The following is a 26857-nucleotide window of genomic DNA, read 5'->3' on the forward strand; positions in this document are numbered from 1 at the left end:
CGCAGACGTTACAGTGTATGGTGTCAAATCTTTCATTGGAATCCCGCTTAAATGAAAACAAATGTGTGTCTTTAAAAACACGTGGTTCACAAACAATCTAACAACAGAAGTAAAAGTCGTGTCGCAATCATATTAAGAATAAAACCTTACGACACTGGATGTATCTATCAATCATTCATTTGAACAATTTACATTCTCCTCCTAGACACCTGATCACACTTCTATCTTTTAAGAGGTCCGGGTTTGCTCTGCTTTGAATTTGTGTTTCTCTTTATGGATTTTTGAGATGGTTGACAGTTTGTTATTCTCATTTTTTATTACTATGTAACTTTGTTCGCTATACACAACATTGGAAATATAATGTACTTGGACAATTTCTTTATCGAGTTTTTTTCTTTATTTTCCTTAAAACGTTTTAGGAACTTTAAAATCAAATGTTTGATATTTTCGTTAAATATGTTTTCTTTGTTTATACCAAATCATGGTTTTTTATCTAATGATATATATACGAGGGTTGATCATTTTTATTAACTGCAGTTTATCTCTCTTTAATGGTGTTCCAGCTATTTAAGCACAATTAAATTAACTAAAAGATTCCAATTATTTTATGAATGTCGATAGTTTTACCGGCCAACATAAATCTTTTTGCAGTACTACTTCTTTTGAACGAACTTTACGATGGTCCATTCAGCTACGAAAAGAATGGTCAGAAATAATTCAAGGGTGTGTTATGGAGAACTAGTTTTATTTTCTATGAGTGGATTCTTGTTAACTTTCAGGGAGTTCAGAGTCCCAATCTTCACAAATAAATGGCAAATAAAGTCCCTCTTTTTCTGTGAAGTAATTATAGTTTCTCTCTTGAAGCCACCGCCATCGTTCTTTGTGTAAGTCGTAGGACAGTAGTAAGCCGAAAGACTTCTCTACGACTGTGAAGGTGATGTTTTCCAGCCAGTTCTCGTAGGTGAGTGGAGACCCGTCGTCGTAGGCTAGGACCTCGCCAAGACTGTCCTTGATGTGCACGACATTAATCCGGAATACCACGGTGGCGTTTAGGTCGTGTTCTGTGAACATAGAATACAAAAGATGAGTCAATAAGTATCAACGACTTGAATACGTATACATAATAACTATGTAAACATAAGATTTATGTCTAAGAGATGAGTCTGGAGGTATCATTGACTCCGTAATACCTATATACATGTGTATAATCACTCTGAAACATACAATGTTAACATTATTTTTTTAAATTATCAAATATCATTTTTTAAAAAGTTTATTTTTTGTCGTAATTATTGAGTGTTTAAATTCCTAGAAAATTTAAAACATAAAAAAATACTTAAAAAACAGTTTGACTAATTCCTTCTTAAGGTCATTCCAATTACAAAACTATGGTGAAGAAATGGCACAGTTACCCGGATGTACGCGGCTGACGTTCAGGTGGAGTCCGTAGTTATCCCCATACCACACCATCAGCTCAGTCCCCGGCGGGACGTCTTTTATTGTCATGTAGAAAACTAAACCTGCGCACAGAACCGGTTGTGCATCTTCTTCCTGGAAGTTACGTGGAGCATTTACGTATCGTAACCAGTTACTGCAGTCAAGCGGCATGGCGTCTATGACGTAACTTCCGTTTGCCCCAAGTTTATCCACCTTGAAACGTAACAAATGGGAATCATGTTTCGAAATATTTTCCACTATGAATTTACTTTTTAAAATTTGTTTTCCAATGTGTATAACATGGTAGGAACAGTTGCTTTAAATAATTGTTGATACGAAGGTATTCAATGGCCATTGGAAGCAAACTTATTTTACTTAATGTATATATTTACTAACAAGACATATCACAAATAATTTAAGGCTTCAAACAAAACCCATTCTAATTAATACAATCTTAATCTAATGATTTGTTGTTTAGATTTGTAAAATGTTGTTTACGTCTCTAGTTTTAGTGTATCTTATATGTACTACACTCCCTATGGTGTAAATAGTTAGATTCCAACTATTTTACAATCAGATTAAGACCTAACCCTACTACCCTATACGTGCTACCACACACCAATGATTAATGGTTTGATGACGACTGTTCTACAATCAGATAAAGACTTATTTACTACTTTATACAGTCTACCACACACCAATGATTAATGGTTGGATTACGACTGTTCTACAATCAGATAAAGACTTATTTACTACTTTATACAGGCTACCACACACCAATGATAAATGGTTTGGTGACGACTGTTCTACAATCAGATAAAGACTTATTTACTACTTTATACGGGCTACCATACACCAATGATTAATGGTTTGGTGACGACTGTTCTACAATCAGATAAAGACTTATTTACTACTTTATACAGGCTACCACACACCAATGATTAATGGTTTGGTTACGACTGTTCTACAATCAGATAAAGACTTATTTACTACTTTATACAGGCTTCCACACACCAATGATTCATGGTTTGGTTACGACTGTTCAACAAACAGTTTAAGACCTAACCCTAATACTTTATACAGGCTACCGCACACCAATGATTAATGGTTTGATACGACTGTTCTACAATCAGATAAAGATTTATTTACTACTTTATACAGGCTTCCACACACCAATGATTCATGGTTTGGTAACGACTGTTCTACCATCAGATAAAGACTTATTTACTACTTTATCTAGGCTTCCACACACCAATGATTAATGATTTGTTTACAACTGTTCTACAATCAGATAAAGACTTATTTACTACTTTATACAGGCTACCACACACCAATGATTCATGTTTTGGTTACGACTGCTCTACAATCAGATAAAGACTTATTTACTACTTTATACAGGCTTCCACACATCAATGATTAATGGTTTGGTTACGACTGTTCTACAATCAGATAAAGACTTATTTTCTACTTTATACAGGCTACCGCACACCAATGATTCATGGTTTGGTTACGATTGTTCTACAATCAGATAAAGACTTATTTACTACTTTTTACGGGCTACCACACACCAATGATTAATGGTTTGGTTACGATTGTTCTACAATCAGATTATAACTTATTTACTACTTTATACAGCCTTCCACACACCAATGATTCATGGTTTGATGACGAGTGTTCTTCCATCAGATAAAGACTTATTTACTACTTTATACAGTCTACCACACACCAATGATTATTGGTTTCGTTACGACTGTTCTACAATCAGATAAAGACTTATTTACTACTTGATACAGGCTATCACAGACCAATGATTCATGGTTTGATGACGAGTGTTCTTCCATCAGATAAAGACTTATTTATTACTTTATACGGGCTACCACACACCAATGATTCATGGTTTGATGACGAGTGTTCTTCCATCAGATAAAGACTTATTTATTACTTTATACGGGCTACCACATACCAATGATTCATGGTTTGTTGACGACTGTTCTACCTTCAGATTAAGACCCAACCCTACTACTTTATACGGGCTACCGCACACCAATGATTCATGGTTTGATGATGACTGTTCTACAATCAGATAAAGACTTATTTACTACTTCATACAGTCTACCACACACCAATGATTCATGGTTTGATGACGACTGTTCTACAATCAGATAAAGACTTATTTACTACTTTATACAGGCTACCACACACCAATGATTAATGGTTTGGTTACGATTATTCTACAATCAGATAAAGACTTATTTACTACTTTATACAGGCTACCACATACCAATGATTAATGGTTTGATGACGACTGTTCTACAATCAGATAAAGACTTATTTACTACTTTATACAGGCTACCACACACCAATGATTAATGGTTTGTTTACGACTGTTCTACAATCAGATAAAGACTTATTTACTACTTTATACAGGCTACCACACACCAATGATTAATGGTTTCGTTACGACTGTTCTACAATCAGATAAAGACTTATTTACTACTTTATACAGGCTACCGCACACCAATGATTAATGGTTTGATGACGACTGTTCTACAATCAGATAAAGACTTATTTACTACTTTATACAGTCTACCACACACCAATTGATTCATGGTTTGGTTACGACTGTTCTACAATCAGATAAAGATTTATTCACTACTTTATACGGGCTACCACACACCAATGATTAATGGTTTCGTTACGACTGTTCTACAATCAGATAAAGACTTATTTACTACTTTATACAGTCTACCACACACCAATGATTCATGGTTTGATGACGACTGTTCTACAATCAGATAAAGACTTATTTACTACTTTATACAGGCTACCACCAATGATTAATGGTTTGGTTATGACTGTTCTACAATCAGATAAAGACTTATTTACTACTTTATACATGTTACCACACACCAATGATTCATGGTTTGGTTACGACTGTTCTACAATCAGATAAAGATTTATTTACTACTTTATACAGTCTACCACACACCAATGATTAATGGTTTCGTTACGACTGTTCTACAATCAGATAAAGACTTATTTACTACTTTATACAGTCTACCACACACCAATGATTCATGGTTTGATGACGACTGTTCTACAATCAGATAAAGACTTATTTACTACTTTATACAGGCTTCCACACACCAATGATTAATGGTTTGTTTACGACTGTTCTACAATCAGATAAAGACTTATTTACTACTTTATACGGGCTACCACACACCAATGATTAATGGTTTCGTTACGACTGTTCTACAATCAGATAAAGACTTATTTACTACTTTATACGGGCTACCACACACCAATGATTCATGGTTTGATGACGACTGTTTTACCATCAGATAAAGACTTATTTACTACTTTATACAGGCTACCACACACCAATGATAAATGGTTTGGTTACGACTGTTCTACAATCAGATAAAGACTTATTTACTACTTTATACAGGCTACCGCACACCAATGATTCATGGTTTGGTTACGACTGTTCTACAATCAGATAAAGACTTATTTACTACTTTATACGGGCTACCACACACCAATGATTAATGGTTTGATGATGACTGTTCTACAATCAGATAAAGATTTATTCACTACTTTATACGGGCTACCACACACCAATGATTAATGGTTTCGTTACGACTGTTCTACAATCAGATAAAGACTTATTTACTACTTTATACAGTCTACCACACACCAATGATTCATGGTTTGATGACGACTGTTCTACAATCAGATAAAGACTTATTTACTACTTTATACAGGCTACCACCAATGATTAATGGTTTGGTTATGACTGTTCTACAATCAGATAAAGACTTATTTACTACTTTATACATGTTACCACACACCAATGATTCATGGTTTGGTTACGACTGTTCTACAATCAGATAAAGATTTATTTACTACTTTATACAGTCTACCACACACCAATGATTAATGGTTTCGTTACGACTGTTCTACAATCAGATAAAGACTTATTTACTACTTTATACAGTCTACCACACACCAATGATTCATGGTTTGATGACGACTGTTCTACAATCAGATAAAGACTTATTTACTACTTTATACAGGCTACCACACACCAATGATTAATGGTTTGTTTACGACTGTTCTACAATCAGATAAAGACTTATTTACTACTTTATACGGGCTACCACACACCAATGATTAATGGTTTAGTTACGACTGTTCTACAATCAGATAAAGACTTATTTACTACTTTATACGGGCTACCACACACCAATGATTCATGGTTTGATGACGACTGTTTTACCATCAGATAAAGACTTATTTACTACTTTATACAGGCTACCACACACCAATGATAAATGGTTTGGTTACGACTGTTCTACAATCAGATAAAGACTTATTTACTACTTTATACGGGCTACCGCACACCAATGATTAATGGTTTGATGATGACTGTTCTACAATCAGATAAAGACTTATTTACTACTTTATACAGTCTACCACACACCAATGATTAATGGTTTGGTTACGACTGTTCTACAATCAGAAAAAGATTTATTTACTACTTTATACGGGCTACCACACACCAATGATTAATGGTTTCGTTACGACTGTTCTACAATCATATAAAGACTTATTTACTACTTTATACAGGCTACCGCACACCAATGATTAATGGTTTGATGACGACTGTTCTACAATCAGATAAAGACTTATTTACTACTTTATACAGTCTACCACACACCAATTGATTCATGGTTTGGTTACGACTGTTCTACAATCAGATAAAGATTTATTCACTACTTTATACGGGCTACCACACACCAATGATTAATGGTTTCGTTACGACTGTTCTACAATCAGATAAAGACTTATTTACTACTTTATACAGTCTACCACACACCAATGATTCATGGTTTGATGACGACTGTTCTACAATCAGATAAAGACTTATTTACTACTTTATACAGGCTACCACCAATGATTAATGGTTTGGTTATGACTGTTCTACAATCAGATAAAGACTTATTTACTACTTTATACATGTTACCACACACCAATGATTCATGGTTTGGTTACGACTGTTCTACAATCAGATAAAGATTTATTTACTACTTTATACGGGCTACCACACACCAATGATTAATGGTTTCGTTACGACTGTTCTACAATCAGATAAAGACTTATTTACTACTTTATACAGTCTACCACACACCAATGATTCATGGTTTGATGACGACTGTTCTACAATCAGATAAAGACTTATTTACTCAGGCTACCACACACCAATGATTCATGGTTTGGTTACGACTGTTCTACAAATACATAACGACTTATTTACTACTTTATACAGGCTACCACACACCAATGATTAATGGTTTCGTTACGACTGTTCTACAATCAGATAAAGACTTATTTACTACTTTATACAGGCTACCGCACACCAAAAATTTATGGTTTGGTTACGATTGCTCTACAATCAGATAAAGACTTTTTTACTACTTTATACAGGCTACCACACACCAATGATTCATGGTTTGATTAGGACTGTTCTACAATCAAATAAAGACTTATTTACTACTTGATACAGGCTACCACACACCAATGATTAATGGTTTGGTTACGACTGTTCTACAATCAGAAAAAGACTTATTTACTACTATATACAGGCTACCACACACCAATGATTCATGGTTTGATTACGACTATTCTACAATCAGATAAAGACCTATTTACTACTTGATACAGGCTTCCACACACCAATGATTCATGGTTTGGTTTCGACTGTTCTACAATCAGATAAAGATTTATTTACTACTTTATACAGGCTACCACACACCAATGATTAATGGTTTGGTGACGACTGTTCTACAATCAGATAACAACTGTTCTACAATCAGATAAAGACTTATTTACTACTTTATACAGGCTTCCACACACCAATGATTAATGTTTTGATTTACGACTGTTCTACAATCAGATAACAACTGTTCTACAATCAGATAAAGACTTATTTACTACTTTATACAGGCTACCACACACCAATGATTCATGGTTTGATGACGAGTGTTCTTCCATCAGATAAAGACTTATTTATTACTTTATACGGGCTACCACACACCAATGATTCATGGTTTGATGACGAGTGTTCTTCCATCAGATAAAGACTTATTTATTACTTTATACGGGCTTCCACACACCAATGATTCATGGTTTGTTGACGACTGTTCTACCATCAGATAAAGACTTATTTGCTATTTTATACAGGCTTCCACACACCAATGATTCATGGTTTGGTTACGACTGTTCTACAATCAGATTAAGACCTAACCCTACTACTTTACTTAAACTTATTTACAACTTGATACAGGCTTCCACACACCAATGATTAATGGTTTGTTTACGACTGTTCTATAATCAGATAAAGACTTATTTACTACTTTATACGGGCTACCACACACCAATGATGCATGGTTTGATTCATGGTTTGGTTACGACTGTTTTACAATCAGATAAAGACTTATTTACTACTTTATACAGGCTACCGCACACCAATGATTCATGGTTTCGTTACGACTGTTCTACAATCAGATAAAGACTTATTTGCTTCTTTATACAGGCTTCCACACACCAATGATTCATGGTTTGGTTACGACTGTTCTACAATCAGATAAAGACTTATTTACTACTTTATACAGGCTACCGCACACCAATGATTCATGGTTTGATACGACTGTTCTACCATCAGATAAAGTCTTATTTACTACTTTATATAGGCTTCCACACACCAATGATTCATGGTTTGGTTACGACTGTTCTACCATCAGATAAAGACTTATTTACTACTTTATACGGGCTACCGCACACCAATGATTCATGGTTTGATTACGACTGTTCTACAATCAGATAAAGACTTATTTACTACTTTATACAGGCTTCAAAACACCAATGATTAATGGTTTGTTTACGACTATTCTACAATCAGATAAAGACTTATTTACTATTTTATACAGGCTACCACACACCAATGATTAATGTTTGATGACCACTGCTTTACCATCAGATAAAGACTTATTTACTACTTTATACAGGCTACCACACACCAATGATAAATGGTTTGGTTACGACTGTTCTACAATCAGATAAAGACTTATTTACTACTTGATACAGGCTACCACACACCAATGATTAATGGTTTGGTTACGACTGTTCTACAATCAGAAAAAGATTTATTTACTACTTTATACGGGCTACCACACACCAATGATTAATGGTTTCGTTACGACTGTTCTACAATCAGATAAAGACTTATTTACTACTTTATACAGGCTACCACACACCAATGATTCATGGTTTGATTACGACTGTTCTACAATCAGATAAAGACTTATTTACTACTTTATACAGGCTTCCACACACCAATGATTAATGGTTTGTTTACGACTATTCTACAACCAGATAAAGACTTATTTACTACTTTATACGGGCTACCACACACAAATGATGCATGTTTGATGACCACTGCTTTACCATCAGATAAAGACTTATTTACTACTTTATACAGGCTACCACACACCAATGATTAATGGTTTGGTTACGACTGTTCTACAATCAGATAAAGACTTATTTACTACTTGATACAGGCTACCACACACCAATGATTAATGGTTTGGTTACGACTGTTCTACAATCAGAAAAAGATTTATTTACTACTTTATACGGGCTACCACACACCAATGATTAATGGTTTCGTTACGACTGTTCTACAATCAGATAAAGACTTATTTACTACTTTATACAGGCTACCACACACCAATGATAAATGGTTTGGTTACGACTGTTCTACAATCAGATAAAGACTTATTTACTACTTTATACAGTCTACCACACACCACTGATTCATGGTTTGATGACGACTGTTCTACAATCGGATAAAGACTTATTTACTCAGGCTACCACACACCAATGATTCATGGTTTGGTTACGACTGTTCTACAAATACATAACGACTTATTTACTACTTTATACAGGCTACCACACACCAATGATTCATGGTTTGATGACGACTGTTCTACAATCAGATAAAGACTTATTTACTACTTTATACGGGCTACCACACACCAATGATGCATGGTTTGATGACGACTGTTTTACCATCAGATAAAGACTTATTTACTACTTTATACGGGCTACCACACACCAATTATTAATGGTTTGGTTACGACTGTTCTACAATCAGATAAAGACTTATTTACTACTTTATACAGGCTACCGCACACCAATGATTCATGGTTTGATGATGACTGTTCTACAATCAGATAAAGACTTATTTACTACTTTATACAGTCTACCACACACCAATGATTAATGGTTTGGTTACGACTGTTCTACAATCAGATAAAGACTATTTACTACTTTATACAGGCTACCACACACCAATGATTCATGGTTTGATGACGACTGTTCTACAATCAGAAAAAGATTTATTTACTACTTGATACGGGCTACCACACACCAATGATTCATGGTTTCGTTACGACTGTTCTACAATCAGATTAAGTCCTAACCCTACTACTTTATACGGGCTACTGCACACCAATGATTAATGGTTTGATACGACTGTTCTACCATCAGATAAAGACTTATTTACTACTGTATACTGGCTTCCACACACCAATGATTCATGGTTTGGTTACGACTGTTCTACAATCAGATAAAGACTTATTTACTACTTTATACAGGCTACCGCACACCAATGATTCATGGTTTCGTTACGACTGTTCTACAATCAGATAAAGATTTATTTACTACTTTATACAGGCTACCACACACCAATGATAAATGGTTTGGTTACGACTGTTCTACAATCAGATAAAGACTTATTTACTACTTTATACAGGCTTCCACACACCAATGATTAATGGTTTGTTTACGACTGTTCTACAATCAGATAAAGACTTATTTACTACTTTATACAGGCTACCACACACCAATGATTCATGGTTTGATGACGACTGTTCTACAATCAGATAAAGACTTATTTACTACTTTATACAGGCTTCCACACACCAATGATTCATGGTTTGATGACGACTGTTCCACAATCAGATAAAGACTTATTTACTACTATATACAGGCTACCACACACCAATGATTAATGGTTTGGTGACGACTGTTCTACAATCAGATAACAACTGTTCTACAATCAGATAAAGACTTATTTACTACTTTATACAGGCTTCCACACACCAATGATTAACGTTTTGATTTACGACTGTTCTATAATCAGATTAAGACCTAACCCTACTACTTTATACGGGCTACCGCACACCAATGATTCATAGTTTGATGACGACTGTTCTACAATCAGATAAAGACTTATTTACTACTTTATACAGGCTACCACACACCAATGATTAATGGTTTGGTGACGACTGTTCTACAATCAGATAAAGATTTATTTATTACTTTATACGGGCTACCACACACCAATGATTAATGGTTTCGTTACGACTGTTCTACAATCAGATAAAGACTTATTCAATACGTTATACAGGCTACCACAGACCAATGATTCATTGTTTGATGACGAGTGTTCTTCCATCAGATAAAGACATATTTACTACTTTATACGGGCTACCACACACCACTGATTCATGGTTTGATGACGGCTGTTCTACAATCAGATAAAGACTTATTTACTAATTTATACAGGCTTCCACACACCAATGATTCATGGTTTGGTTACGACTGTTCTACAATCAAATTAAGACCTAACCCTACTACTTTATACGGGCTACCGCACACCAATGATTAATGGTTTGATACGACTGTTCTACCATCTGATAAAGACTTATTTACTACTTTATACAGGCTTCCACACACCAATGATTCATGGTTTGGTTACGACTGTTCTACAATCAGTTTAAGACCTAACCCTAATACTTAATACAGGCTACCGCACACCAATGATTAATGGTTTGATTCGACTGTTCTACAATCAGATAAAGACTTATTTACTACTTTATACAGGCTTCCACACACCAATGATTCATGGTTTGGTAACGACTGTTCTACCATCAGATAAAGACTTATTTACTACTTTATCTAGGCTTCCACACACCAATTAATAATGGTTTGTTTACGACTGTTCTACAATCAGATAAAGACTTATTTACTACTTTATACGGGCTACCACTCACCAATGATTCATGGTTTGGTTACGACTGTTCTACAATCAGATAAAGACTTATTCACTACTTTATACAGGCTACCACACACCAATGATTAATGGTTTGGTTACGACTGTTCTACAATCAGATAAAGACTTATTTACTACTTTATACAGGCTACCGCACACCAATGATTCATGGTTTGGTTACGACTGTTCTACCATCAGATAAAGACTTATTTGCTACTTTATACAGGCTACCACACACCAATGATTAATGGTTTGGTTACGACTGTTTTACAATCAGATAAAGACTTATTCACTACTTTATACAGGCTACCGCACACCAATGATTAATGGTTTGATAACGACTGTTCTACAATCAGATAAAGACTTATTTACTACTTTATACAGGCTACCGCACACCAATGATTCATGGTTTCGTTACGACTGTTCTACAATCAGATAAAGACTTATTTACTACCTTACACAGGCTACCACACACCAATGATTCATGGTTTGGTTACGACTGTTCTACAATCAGATAAAGACTTATTTACTACTTTATACAGGCTACCACACACCATTGATTATTGGTTTGGTTACGACTGTTCTACAATCAGATAAAGACTTATTTACTACTTTATACAGGCTTCCACACACCAGTGATTCATGGTTTGATGACGACTGTTTTACAATCAGATACAGACTTATTTACTACTTTATACAGGCTTCCACACACCAATTGATTCATGGTTTGGTTACGACTGTTCTACAATCAGATAAAGACTTATTTACTACTTTATACAGGTTACCACACACCAATGATTCATGGTTTGTTGACGACTGTTCTACAATCAGATAAAGACTTATTTACTACTTTATACAGGCTACCACACACCAATGATTCATGGTTTGGTTACGACTGTTCTACAATCAGATAAAGACTTATTTACTACTTTATACTGGCTTCCACACACCAATGATTCATGGTTTGGTTACGACTGTTCTACAATCAGATAAAGACTAATTTACTACTTGATACAGGCTTCGACACACCAATGATTCATGGTTTGATGACGACTGTTCTACAATCAGATAAAGACTTATTTACTACTTTATACAGGCTACCACACACCAATGATTCATGGTTTGGTTACGACTGTTCTACAATCAGATATAGACTTATTTACTACTTCATACAGTCTACCACACACCAATGATTCATGGTTTGATGACGACTGTTCTACAATCAGATAAAGACTTATTTACTACTTTATACGGGCTACCACACACCAATGATTCATGGTTTGGTTATGACTGTTCTACAATCAGATTAAGACCTAACCCTACTACTTTATACGGGCTACCGCACACCAATGATTAATGGTTTGATACGGCTGTTCTACAATCAGAAAAAGATTTATTTACTACTTTATACGGGCTACCACACACCAATGATTAATGGTTTCGTTACGACTGTTCTACAATCATATAAAGACTTATTTACTACTTTATACAGGCTACCGCACACCAATGATTAATGGTTTGATGACGACTGTTCTACAATCAGATAAAGACTTATTTACTACTTTATACAGTCTACCACACACCAATTGATTCATGGTTTGGTTACGACTGTTCTACAATCAGATAAAGATTTATTCACTACTTTATACGGGCTACCACACACCAATGATTAATGGTTTCGTTACGACTGTTCTACAATCAGATAAAGACTTATTTACTACTTTATACAGTCTACCACACACCAATGATTCATGGTTTGATGACGACTGTTCTACAATCAGATAAAGACTTATTTACTACTTTATACAGGCTACCACACACCAATGATGCATGGTTTGTTTACGACTGTTCTACAATCAGATAAAGACTTATTTACTACTTTATACAGGCTACCACACACCAATGATTCATGGTTTGATTACGACTGTTCTACAATCAGATAAAGACTTATTTACTACTTTATACAGTCTACCACACACCAATGATTAATGGTTTAGTTACGACTGTTCTACAATCAGATAAAGACTTATTTACTACTTTATACAGGCTACCACACACCAATGATTCATGGTTTGATTACGACTGTTCTACAATCAGATACAGACTTATTTACTACTTTATACAGGCTTCCACACACCAATGATTAATGGTTTGGTTACGACTGTTCTACAATCAGATAAAGACTTATTTACTACTTTATACAGGCTACCACACACCAATGATTAATGGTTTGGTTACGACTGTTCTACAATCAGATAAAGACTTATTTACTACTTTATACAGGCTTCCATACACCAATGATTAATGGTTTAGTTACGATTGTTCTACCATCAGATGAAGATTCATTTATTACTTTATATAGACTTTTGTATATGTCATGATGACTAATTTGTGAAGACTGTTCTACAATCAGATTATAACTTGTTTACTACCGTATAGAGACTGTCTTACCACCCAGGAGTACGGATCTTAATCGTTAAGATCGTTCCTGACGAGACCTTCATACGACCCGAGCACTGTGTACTTAGACAGCGGGATCTCTGACCACGCCCCCATACCGGCCCCAGGGATGGAGGACAGGGCGATCTTAAACCCGGCGGGGGTGGTCAGGTTAGCGCGGTCCTCGGGAAGGGAACCTACAGGAATCTGAAGAATTCACACAACTAGAAAAAACACAGCAATTACTGTTACCTACAGTGATCTGATAAACCCAACTATCCAGAGCATAAACAGCATAGCCTATAAACGTTAACTTCAGAAATCTAAAGAAATCTAAAGAAATCTAATCTGTCTTCTCTTAAACAGACAGAGCTTACATGTTTGCCTTTCGCTGCAAACTTTTTATATTCCAGATTTTAGGCTCTTTTTAAACAGAAGAAATAATGTAATACTTGAATATAGAAAATGTAATATAATTAACCTTGTTGTTAGTAAAATGTCGGTACTTTTTACTCTTGGTTCCATACTGAAGGAAGTCTTTACAAACTGAAATGATATAAGTTCAATAAGATAAGTTTATTATATCATTCGGATCAAGATGACAATTATGCTATTTTATGTGTGTATTTACCAGTTCTTTATACGGAACTCTATCAGCTAAGTATAAAATAGTTATATTTGAATACTTGAGGCGTCATTGATTTCATAAAGAGAACACTGACAATTTACACTGTAACATATATTATGCCTGTTAGTCTCTCACGTACATTTTACAGTTTCATCATCCCCGTTGATGATGACATCCAAAACTTTGAAAAGTTCCTACAAGCAACAGGGAAAACAATCAAACTGAAGTCCTTAATCGCATTATTTATTTTTCTCTTTGTATTTTTCTCTTTACATTGCTTTTTTCTTGGTTAAACACTTTCTGACATTAAGATTAACCAGTTATGAGATAAGTTTAACCAGTTACCAAAAAGCCAGTTATTTGCAAAAAATCAAAAAGTCATTTACAATAAATTAAGTAAATTCATATATAAGAGATGGTTAACTTATCATTCATTACAACTAATCATCTCGTCATTTATATCGCATCATTTACAAGGAATCATTAACCATTCATTTTAAAGGAATCATTAACCAATTACTTACAAGGAATCATTAGCCAATCATTTACAAGGTATCATTAACCAATTAATTCCAAGAAATTATTACCCAATCATTTACAAGGAATCATCAACCAATCATTTACACGGAATCATTAACCAATTATTAACAAGGAATTATCAACCAATCATTTACAAGGAATGGTTTTCAAGGAATCATTAACCAATCATAAACAAGGAATCATCAACCAATCATTTACAGGGAATCATTAACCAATCATTTACAAGAAATCATTAACAAATCATTTACATAGAATCATTGACCAATCATTTACAAGGAATCATAAACCAATCATTTACAAGGAATCATTAACCAATCATTTACAAGGAATCATCTACAAGGAATCATCAACCAATCATTTACAAGGAATCATTAACCAATCATTTACAAGGAATCATTAACCAATCATTTACGAGGAATCATTAACCAAACATTTACAAGGAATCATTAACCAATCATTTACAAGGAATCATCAACTAATCATTTACAAGGAATCATTAACCAATCATTTACAAGAATCATTAACCAATCATTTACAAGGAATCATTAACCAATCATTTACAAGGAATCATTAACCAATCATTTACGAGGAATCATTAACCAATCATTTACAAGGAATCATTAACCAAACATTTACAAGGAATCATTTACCAATCATTTACAAGGAATCATCAACTTATCATTTACAAGGAATCATTAACCAATCATTTCAAGGAATCATTAGCCAATCATTTACAAGGAATCATTAACCAATCATTTACAAGGAATCATCAACTAATCATTTCAAAACAAACATTTACCAATTATTTCCAAGGAATCATTGACCAATCATTTACAAGGAATCATCAACCAATCATTTACAAGGAATTATTAACCAATAAGTGTTACGTACCAGATGCTAGTCAGTCATTGTGAGAAGGTAATTTTCTGTCAAATAAAACCCAGTAAAAGTAGAAAGATACAGGTTTACTCTATCCATAAGGAACAATACACATTGAAAACATATTCACACAATTGATATTAAAGTACATCTACTTAATTCAATATTCATTGTCAAAGCTTAATTAACAGTAATCGAGCTGATTTATGTTGACAATGTAAACATCACAAAATTAATTGAAGATTGTTTTATATATGCATATATTTGTTAAAAACAACACAAGGAAGAGTTTACATTGTACATAAACTCGTATCATTTATTAATATCACAAGACATTTCTCTTTGTTAAAAGCATTGTGCACCATTTTTATAACTTGTATCAAATTTAAACCTCAGATGGTTTGCTGCCTATCTGTTTCCATCAGATGATCAGCTGTGATGTACTCTAGTAGATTATTCACATCAGATGATCAGCTGTGATGTACTCTAGTAGATTGTTCACATCAGATTAATCGTGATTAGAACTCACGCTGTAGTTTCCTATCTATCTCTGTATTGGTTTTTTGGATGTTGTTAATATTGTAAAAAAACAAACTATTTTTGGATCTGTATACGTATTATATACGTCCTTTGTGTACTTTCTGATATCAAAGATATATGTCGGTTCAAACAATGATAAATGTGGTGAGTGTCCTTCTTGTTCTATGAGAAAAATAATTTACCTATGACATAAAATGAGAGTTTCCTCTATTTTCAACATAAAAATGCATACCAATTATATAGAACATGTGCGCCTACTCTACTATATCTATATATAGTAACATACGTAACGTGAGCGTTTTCTCTTTTTTACTTATACATAGTAACATACCTATGATATATGACGTGAGCGCCCTCTCCTTTCCATGAATATATAGTTACATACCTATGATATACGACGTGAGCACCCTCTCTATTATGTCTATATATAGTAACATACCTGTGATATATGACGTGAGCGCCCTGTCCTTTACATCTATATATAGTTACAGACCTATGATATATGACATGAACGCTTTCTCTTTTCTACTTATACATAGTAACATACCCATGACATATGACGTAAGCGCCCTCTCTGTTCTGTCTATATATAATAACATACCTATGATATATGACGTAAGCGCCCTCTCTATTCTGTCTATATATAATAACATACCTATGATATATGACGTGAGCGCCCTCTCCTTCTCGGCACTGTCAAGCACCACCATGCCGCCACCTAGCCGTTCATTGATTGCAACACTGTCGTTTCTGGTCGCGGGGTCCTTGTGGATAGAGAAACACCACCGACCGATCCTTGTGAACCCGGGCTTACAGTGGTTAGTCAAACCATGGACTATTATACAATTATTTAATGCTTGAGCAGTCAATAGACCAGAATATTTTTCCCGAGGTGCAGGGAACAGCTCAGTATGATCTATTGCCCGAGGCCAACGGCCGAGGGCAATAGATCATACTGAGCTGTTCCCTGTACCAAGGGAAAAAATTCTGGTCTATTGACTGTTCAAGCATTAAATAATTGTTTTATTACCTAATTCCTTTTTTAGTTTTCGGGGTTTACAATTTGCATATTGCAGATGGTTTTCGTGCCATTATGTAATATACATGTACTAAGATTTTTTTTTCATATTTTACATGCACAAAACCTGTTGCATGCATTACAACATCTCAATTTAATATTAGTTTACACAAAGAAGGGGGAGTCTTCAACCCATTAGATTTTAAATAGTCTTTTACCTTATATGAGGCTTTAAAACTGTTGATTATTTGATACTCTATTTTGATAATATTGAATTTGGTTTCACCAAGTACTAAAAACAGCGTCTATGTAAAGGAATATTCATTCCCTGAGAACTATCGAAAGAATGTAACATTAACATAACCGCGTTCTGAAATACGTTGCCGGTCCAATAGATCGCAGTCTATTGACCGGCGGTCCAATAGATCGCAGTCTATTGACTGGCGGTCTAATAGATCGCAGTCTATTGACCGGCAGTTCAAAATAGACGCAAATATTTAATTTGTAATAAAACAACAAAATCCCTCTGATTAGGTAATAAAAACAGTTATAGACTGGTTTACTACAACGTCATGTAAGAAGTACCACAGATCTATCCTAAGGAACCCGGGCTTACAGGGTTCACTCAAACTATTGATTATAGACAGTTATAGACTGGGTTACTACAACGTCATGTAAGATGTACAACAGATATATCCTAAAAAAAACCCGGGCTAACACGGACCACTCAAACCATGGACTATAAACAGTTATAGACTGGGTTACTACAACGTCATGTAAGATGTACAACAGATCTATCCTAAAAAAAACCCGGGCTAACACGGACCACTCAAACCATGGACTATAAACAGTTATAGACTGGGTTACTACAACGTCATGTAAGATGTACAACAGATCTATCCTAAAGAACCCGGGCTTACAGGATACAGACTGGGTTTATACAAGGTCATGTAAGAAGTACCGCATATCTATTCTAAAGAACCCGGGCTTACAGGGTTCACTAAAACCATGGACTATAAACAGTTATAGACTGGGTCTATACAAGGTCATGTAAGAAGTACCTCATATCTATCCTAAAGAACCCGGGCTTACAGGGTTCACTCAAACCATGGACTATAAACAGTTATAGACTGGGTTACTACAACGTCATGTAAAAAGTATCACAGATCTATCCTAAAAAACCCGGGCTAACACGGACCACTCAAACCATGGACTATAAACAGATACAGACTGGGTTTATACAAGGTCATGTAAGAAGTACCGCATATCTATTCTAAAGAACCATGGCTTACAGGGTTCACTCAAACCATGGACTATAAACAGTTATAGACTGGGTTACTACAACGTCATGTAAGAAGTACCACAGATCTATCCTAAGGAACCCGGGCTTACAGAGTTCACTCAAACTATTGACTATAGACAGTTATAGACTGGGTTTATACAAGGTCATGTAAGAAGTACCGCAGATCTATCCTAAAAAAACCCGGGCTAACACGGACCACTCAAACCATCGACTATAAACAGTTATAGACTGGGTTACTACAACGTCATGTAAGATGTACAACAGATCTATCCTAAAGAACCCGGGCTTACAGGGTTCACTCAAACCATGGACTATAAACAGTCAAAGACTAAGTTTATACAACGTCATGTAAGAAGTATCACAGATATATCCTAAAGAACCCGGGCTTACAGGGTTCACTAAAACCATGGACTATAAACAGTTATAGACTGGGTTTATACAATGTCATGTAAGAAGTAGCACAGATCTATCCTAAAGAACCCGGGCTTACAGGGTTCACTCGAACCATGGACTATAAACAGTCATAGACTGGGTTTATACAACGTCATGTAAGAAGTACCACAGATCTATCTTAAAGAACCATGGCTTACGGGGGTTCACTCAAACCATGGACTATAAACATTTATAGACTGGGTTACTACAACGTCATGTAAGAAGTACCACAGCTTTATCCTAAGGAACCCGGGCTTACGGGGGTTCACTCAAAGCATGGACTATAAACAGATACAGACTGGGTTTATACAAGGTCATGTAAGAAGTACCGCAGAACCTGGGCTTACAGGGGTTACTCAAACCACGGACTGGGCTGATACTGTGTCATTAGAGAAGCATCACAGACCTATCATAAGTACTGACAGTCGATCGATTAAACATAAATACCACTTATATATCCGTGTGTATAGAAATACCAGCAATCTATTCAGAAATTCAAACAATCTATCTGTGTATTCACAGAAATGCCAACATTTCATCAATAACCAACAATCTATCCGTGTGTACATAATTATTTACAATCTATCTGTTGATACAGTATGTATGTAAACGTTGATACATATGAACATTGATACAGTATATCTGTAAACATCAAAATAGTATGGATGTTAACATTGGTATAGTGTAAATTTATAAACATTCATTCAGTATGAATATAAACATTTTTACAGTATGGATGTTAACATTGATACAGTATGCATGTAAACATTAATACATATAGGATGTAAACATTAAAACAATATAGAAGTAAACATTGATATAGTATAGATGTTAACATTGATACAGTATGGATGTAAACATTAATACAGTATGGATGTAAGCATTAATATAGTGTGGATGTTAACATTGATACAGTATGGATGTAAACATTAATACATATAGAATGTAAATATTAAAACAGTATAGAAGTAAACATTGATACAATAGCCGATTTCCGGGATGCTCTGTTTTACCGTATTGGTTTTTATTTTACGCACCGCAGTCACGTGACGATGCTGATTTGTTAGGCATATGTCATAATTGTGGACAATTTGTTTAATGGCTAAACCAAATATTTCCAAGTACTGGTGTGTTGTCCCAGGCTGTACGTCAGACGGACGTAAAAAAGCGGAACCTGGAAAAGTATCCTCCTTGGAAGGAGTCGATTTTTTCCCGTTTCCCACCCGCTTAAAGAACAATAAAATTAGAAAGCGGTGGATCTCTCAGGTACATTGTTTTTGCAAAAGCAAGCCAAGATACTTATTTTTTGACGTATATAAGATTCCAATCAGTTATTTTGCAAATCTTAATCAGAAAATTAATGTCGGTTATTCTAGATTTTAAGAATGTAAACATGACAGACTGTCAATCCAAATGTTCTCCATAAACCATTTATCTGAATACAAATATTTTATTGATATACTAGATTAATAGAGAGAATTTTGAACCAAAAAGACATCACCGGGTGTGTTCTATTCATTTTGTTGATGGAAGACCTACTGAGTGTAACCCAATCCCAACATTGTTTCCAAGAAATAATTTCATGCGCCCTTTGAAGGAGAGACCACGGAATATTGTAGAAAAAAGAAACATCACTTCTGCTTGACTGCAGGATGATAATACAACTGAGACTGAACTTTTCACTGCACCACCAGTTGCAGCAGAAGTTATTGTAACTGCAGTTATGGAAGGTAAAATCAAAAATATATGTCTTGAATCTTTTGATACACATGTAGTTGACCAGTTGCAGTAAAAATTTACTTATATATGTTCTGGAGTGTGACCAGTTCTCACCGAGTACCATTCTCGCCAGTGCATTATTGCGTCATTTTATCAACACAAAATTATATACGAAAAATGAGGTACCGGTAACAATGCACTGGCAAAAAATGGTACTCGGCGAGAACTGGTCGCACACCATTATAGTTGATGTTTTACAATGCACATATAACTCAGGTTTATGGTATTGTATTGTTTGTCTCTTTCTTATTGTTAAAGGTGAAAACACAGTTTCTCATATTTGATCTAGAAAATTGCCAGGAATAGCAGCACAGTCCAGTAAGGCTACATTTATAAAATGTTGTAATGATAAATAATAATACCGCAATTATTTTATCTACTAAGGTTTTAAATCTAAACATAGATGCAACAGTATATGCAAATCGCTCTTTTCACTTAATTTATATCAGTGTAGGTGTTGTGAATCATGATCATTAATACATGTCTGAAGAAAAAAGCTGGGAAAGACCTGAACCTGTTGACATGTTCACATAAACAGATCTCAGAGGAGAGGGCATTGAACTCTTGCAGCGGCAAACCAGAGAGATGAAAGCAAAACTATCTGACAAAGAGGCATTGTTGCGAGACTGTTTTTTAGAAAATGTCATCAAGTCCGATGTTTCAGTGAAACATCACACAGGGTTACCCAGTAAACCTATTTTGGATGGATTGTTTTCATCAATAGAAGCAGATAAATGCAAACTCAAATACTGGTCAGGAAAAAAATATGTCGGTGATATGAAGTACAAAGAGAATGGTAAAAAACCAGGACCCAAACGGAAGCTCAGTCCCTATGAGGAATTCATTTTAACTCTTGTTAGACTAAGACTTGGAATAGTAGGATTTGTTCTTGCAGATTTATTTGGTGTTTCAAAGACCGGGTATCCCAAATTTTTACTACCTGGATATCATATATGCACGATTTTTTCAGTCCACTTATTAAATGGCAGTCTAGAGAAAAAAATATCAAATGCATGCCAAAATCATTTAAGAAATCGTCCTTTAGGACTAAAGCTATTATAGACTGCACATAATTTTTTGTTCAGAGGCCAAAAACTCCTACTTATCAGTCAGCAACCTACAGCTCTTACAAACATCATAACATTTTCAAGTGTTTAGTAAGCATTACCCCTTCAGGTGCATTTAACTATATTTCAGACTTGTGGTCTGGTAATGTATCAGATAGGTATATTACCGAGACTAGTTCCTTTTTAGATAATATAGAGCCATTCGATGAAGTTATGGCTGATCGTGGCTTTAACATTGGGGACCTTTTGACCTTGAGAAGAGCTACTCTAAACATTCCTACCTTTACTCACAAGTGTCCTTGGGGTAAAGGAAAACGTTTGAATGCTAGCGAAGTAAGGAAAACTAGAAAATAGCAAATTTAAGAATTCATGTAGAAAGGGCAATGCAAAGACTAAAGTGTTTCAAACTACTCTCAAATATTATTCCATTGAAATTAAAACCTATTTGTAATTAAATGCTAAAAGTTGCTGCATTTTTCTGCAATATTGACAAACCTCTTGTGAGAAATTACATGTATCACCTGTGTATTAGTGCATAACTATGATGCTTATAACTTATTGTAAGTTTTTGTATTTAGGTATTTGCATGTGCCTGGTCACTACTGGTTATCATGTTATTAATAATTTAGTCAAACAGCGATGTTGTTTATGTCTGAACTTGTATTACATTTTTATGTTTACTTTATCTATATTAAAAGCTGAAATTAAATAATGCGCTGTCTGCATGGTCAGTGTGACAACTTGTTTAGAGAGTGGCACATTTTCTATTTCTTTGGAAGAGAAGTTTAAAGTATTGATTTTTATTGAAAATGTTAAGAGTATTGTATATTCATGATAAAAAGCTATGAAATTGTCATGCTGATTGGTTATAATTTTTCACAGATTTGAATTGTGATAAATTTGAGCATTTTTGTAAAAGTTCACAAGTATTAAAACAAAATTAAATGATAAAACAAAGTAAAAGTTATTGTGTTTTAATATTTCATTTGTATTTTTTTTAGAGCAGGAATTACATATTTGTTAAAGAAGAAATTTGATTTTGATGCAATCATTTCAAATTAGGTATTGTCAAAAGAATTTCTGTGGACAGATATTTCTTTCTGTGTGTAAAAGACAAAGTCACACCATTTATTGTCACACACACCAAGCTGGATCTGAATTTGGTAATACCAAGATGTGTTTGTTTTCAACTTAACATTGTTGTTGTCGTCCATATAAACAAAATAATTTTTGTCCCTTGTAGCAACTTCATCTGGAGAGAAGTCTTTGTGTGTACATGTGCACTTAATCTCTAAAAGTTTATTCCCGCAGCATTTGCATTGCACAAGTCCATCTGGCTAGGCACCAATGTATGGATATTGCTTGGACACATGTTATCCACTTTCAACAATGTGGGCTTTTACGTGCTCTTTTTTTATAATTTTCCTGGTATAAAAGTCGAGCGATTGCTTCATGCTCTTTTCCATATTTAATTGCAGGAGTTGAAACGGGCACAGAGCTGGAGTTCATGATTTTTTTTTACAATATAATTATCCTCTTTGTTTGAATCTCTAAAGTGACACACAGAAAATGCAAGAGAGGCAGTGATTCTGCCTTCACGATATTTGAACCACTCAGTACAATTTCCTTGACCTTTTGTAATATTTCAATTTTACTAATTAAATTTATATCGCATTCGCTTTTCAAAAAGGTATGAAAATCTGTATTAACTTTCTCTCTTATAAATTCACTTATATAGTTTGTCATATTTGGTGGCTGCTCATCCTTTATTTCTTCATCACTGTCATCTGAGGGAGGTTCGAGAACCTGTAGCAGTAAAGAATCTGATCCTTTACACAATCTATACAAATGACATTTTACATCTCGCAAGGATTGTTCATGAACTTTAGAAGAAGGAAAGCTGCAGAAGTAGGTGCAATGCACGGATTATTTTTATTGTATCTAACATCTAGGTCATCAATTTTTGTGGGAAATGACACTTTTCTAGGTATGTCCCATATGCACGGGCGATCTGTTCCTACTTGTGTGTTCCTGTCCATATGGCGAGTGCAAAAATCATCTAAGGAAAGCTGTGCAGTAAAGCTGTGCAGTGTTTACACGTTCCATCATCACTAAAAATGAATTGTAGAGTGTGTATATTTGCTAATACATCTATACTGATTTACAAAACAATGAAAAGTGCTCATAGATAAAACATCACAATACATTTGGAAAATCTTTACACTATCAAGCATGTAGCAGGACGACAGACCCCCTTAAATTGTCATTAGTGCCCCCCCCACACACACACACACTTTGAAAACAATGAGCAATACATGATACATGACTGCAAATGTAGATCCTAAATGCACAAATCCTAAAAATTGTTCCGGGGGGGGGGGGGGGGGGGGGTCCGACGGTTCTTTGAGTTTGCCGGGTATGGGGAGGGGGGGGGTTCAAGACATATTTTTGGTGAGTATATAATGTAATTTTTAAAAAAAAATTAAAGAAAGAAAAAAATTGTGCAGGGGGGAGCGACCCCCCCCCCAAGATCTGCGCATGTCTTATAAGTTTACCACTAATTTTAAAAGCAAATTCAGTGTAAACATTACTAAATGAATATGTGTTGATGAATATTATGTTTTATTGACATAATTTTGTAGTGCATTAAACTTTTTATTCAGTACTGTAGTGATAAACACTCACGCAACACGTGCACATCCAGCAGAAATTACTTGGCCATCCTTTTTCTGTAATATCCATGTAATATACGGTTTCTCGCTTAAAGTTGTTTCCCTAACACATGTGGCCGAAACGTAATTATAATCTGAGTTTGGAATGTTGTACATCTGCACATTACTAATGTGTCCATCTTTGTACAGTTTATAGCCGTTGTCCAGTCTGTAATTCTTTAATCTGTTATCTGACCAGGCAGAACATCGCAGCAAATATATCAACACATCGCATATTTCCAGACAAGGAAGTTCTTTAAGATTCTTTGTAAAGCGACTTATAATAGTCGTTATATCTGGGGCTACAATTTCTTCTCCATGACTTTGTAGTCGTCTTTTGCGACAATGATCGGTAACTGAAGTTCTAGTGCGACTTGAGCCAACCTGACTAACGTGAACTTTCTATATTCATTACAACTGATCCCCCTTTCTCTCCAAAAAAATGCGTAATTCTGGACGGTTTTTGCACCGATATGATGATGCTGATCTGCCATTTTTTTATGCCTAACAAATGATCACGTGACAGCAACTTTTCTACCTCCGCAGTAAAGACGATAAGATCTCGGAAATCGGCTATATAACTGTTAACATTGGTACAGTACGCGGGTATGATGAGGCAACTCTCAGCGATTAAATTCCTCTGATCGATATGACGTCACAATAAGCAGCATGATGTCATATTTTACTCAGAAACATGTCGATTTCAACTTTATCTCTGGTTTAAAATATAAAAAACTACACGCATAAAATGTTACTAGAAACTCTTCTAACTGAATATATCTTCGATTTCTTTCTATTACGTATAATTATCATTGATGACGTCACAAGCATGATTATCCGCATAGCCCCCTTACTCCGTCACTACCCCATCTCCGTAACTTTCGGGAAACTCCTCGCCGTTTAAAATCAAGTGCGGTTATGACGTCATTTTTTGAATGTCAAAAAACTTCAACCAAATGTCAACAATTTACAACGGTTAAATTTAAGAATGTGTTCAAATATAACAAATTTACACCTTGTTAATTTTATGCAACAATAATTGCGTGAAATCAACGAACACTTTTTCACGGGTGCACTAAAATAACGAAGTTTCTGTCATGCGGGCCCTTTCATTGATTTACGGTGGTCATTCATTTTAAGAGAGGTCAAGATGAATCATTTCACATGTAATTTATTTTTTATTAAGGTTAATAATACATTTTTTCAGTCCGCACTATCATCCATGCACTACACTTGATGATAACGTCAAATCGCTCATGCCGTATTTTTTGCCTTAAACGGGGTTACAGATATATACGGTATGTCGGTATTTAGAATATGCTACATTTATTAAAAATGTAATAAATGAATAATGTAATCATCAATATATTCATTGATATGATATTTTTGAAATATGTAAGGACAGAAATCAAACGGCTTCCATACATTCTGAAAAGGCCATTGTGATTGTTGTTACAAGGACCCATTTTTTAATTCTGGCGTTCATTTCACTTTGATGAAATTAAATACAATTTAAATTATATACACCGATTTTACTTATTTTAACTTGGTCTAGATACAAGTTGAGTTTAAACTACATTGTTAATGTGTCTTCATTCACTGGCGTATCATAGATCATGTGGGTGACGGAGTTAGGTTCATAAGTTATGATAGCACTAGTCCGAAATATCTGACGTTTTTCTGGCTTTTTCAACGATTTTGATATTTACTTGCCAGGAAAACGTCAGAACCGGCGCCATTACGAAAACTGGAAATTTCGCCGCCTCCAACTGGAGGCGGCATTCTCGGCCCGATTTTAAATACTTGCGAATTGTATCAAATAGTTAACTCACAACTTAACAATAAAAAAATGACTTTACTACTCACTCATATCGCTTGATTGGGTTTGTTTACTCTACAAACCG

General features: G+C 34.9%; 1 protein-coding gene across 1 annotated transcript; it reads right to left on the reverse strand.

Annotated features, from left to right (window-relative positions):
• Nucleotides 1-649: 649 nt before the first annotated feature.
• Nucleotides 650-14602, reverse strand: LOC136273105 (uncharacterized). Its single transcript, XM_066077009.1, has 4 exons — nt 14538-14602; nt 14069-14263; nt 1413-1650; nt 650-1061 (listed from the first exon to the last, which is right to left on the reverse strand). Exons 3-4 carry the CDS (start codon nt 1606-1608, stop codon nt 769-771), a joined length of 489 nt encoding a protein of 162 aa, XP_065933081.1. The 5' UTR covers nt 1609-1650; nt 14069-14263; nt 14538-14602; the 3' UTR covers nt 650-768.
• Between the last annotated feature and the right edge of the window lie 12255 nt (nt 14603-26857).

Source organism: Magallana gigas, chromosome 1, assembly GCF_963853765.1.
Source record: "Magallana gigas chromosome 1, xbMagGiga1.1, whole genome shotgun sequence".
Classification (NCBI taxonomy): Eukaryota; Metazoa; Mollusca; class Bivalvia; order Ostreida; family Ostreidae; genus Magallana; species Magallana gigas.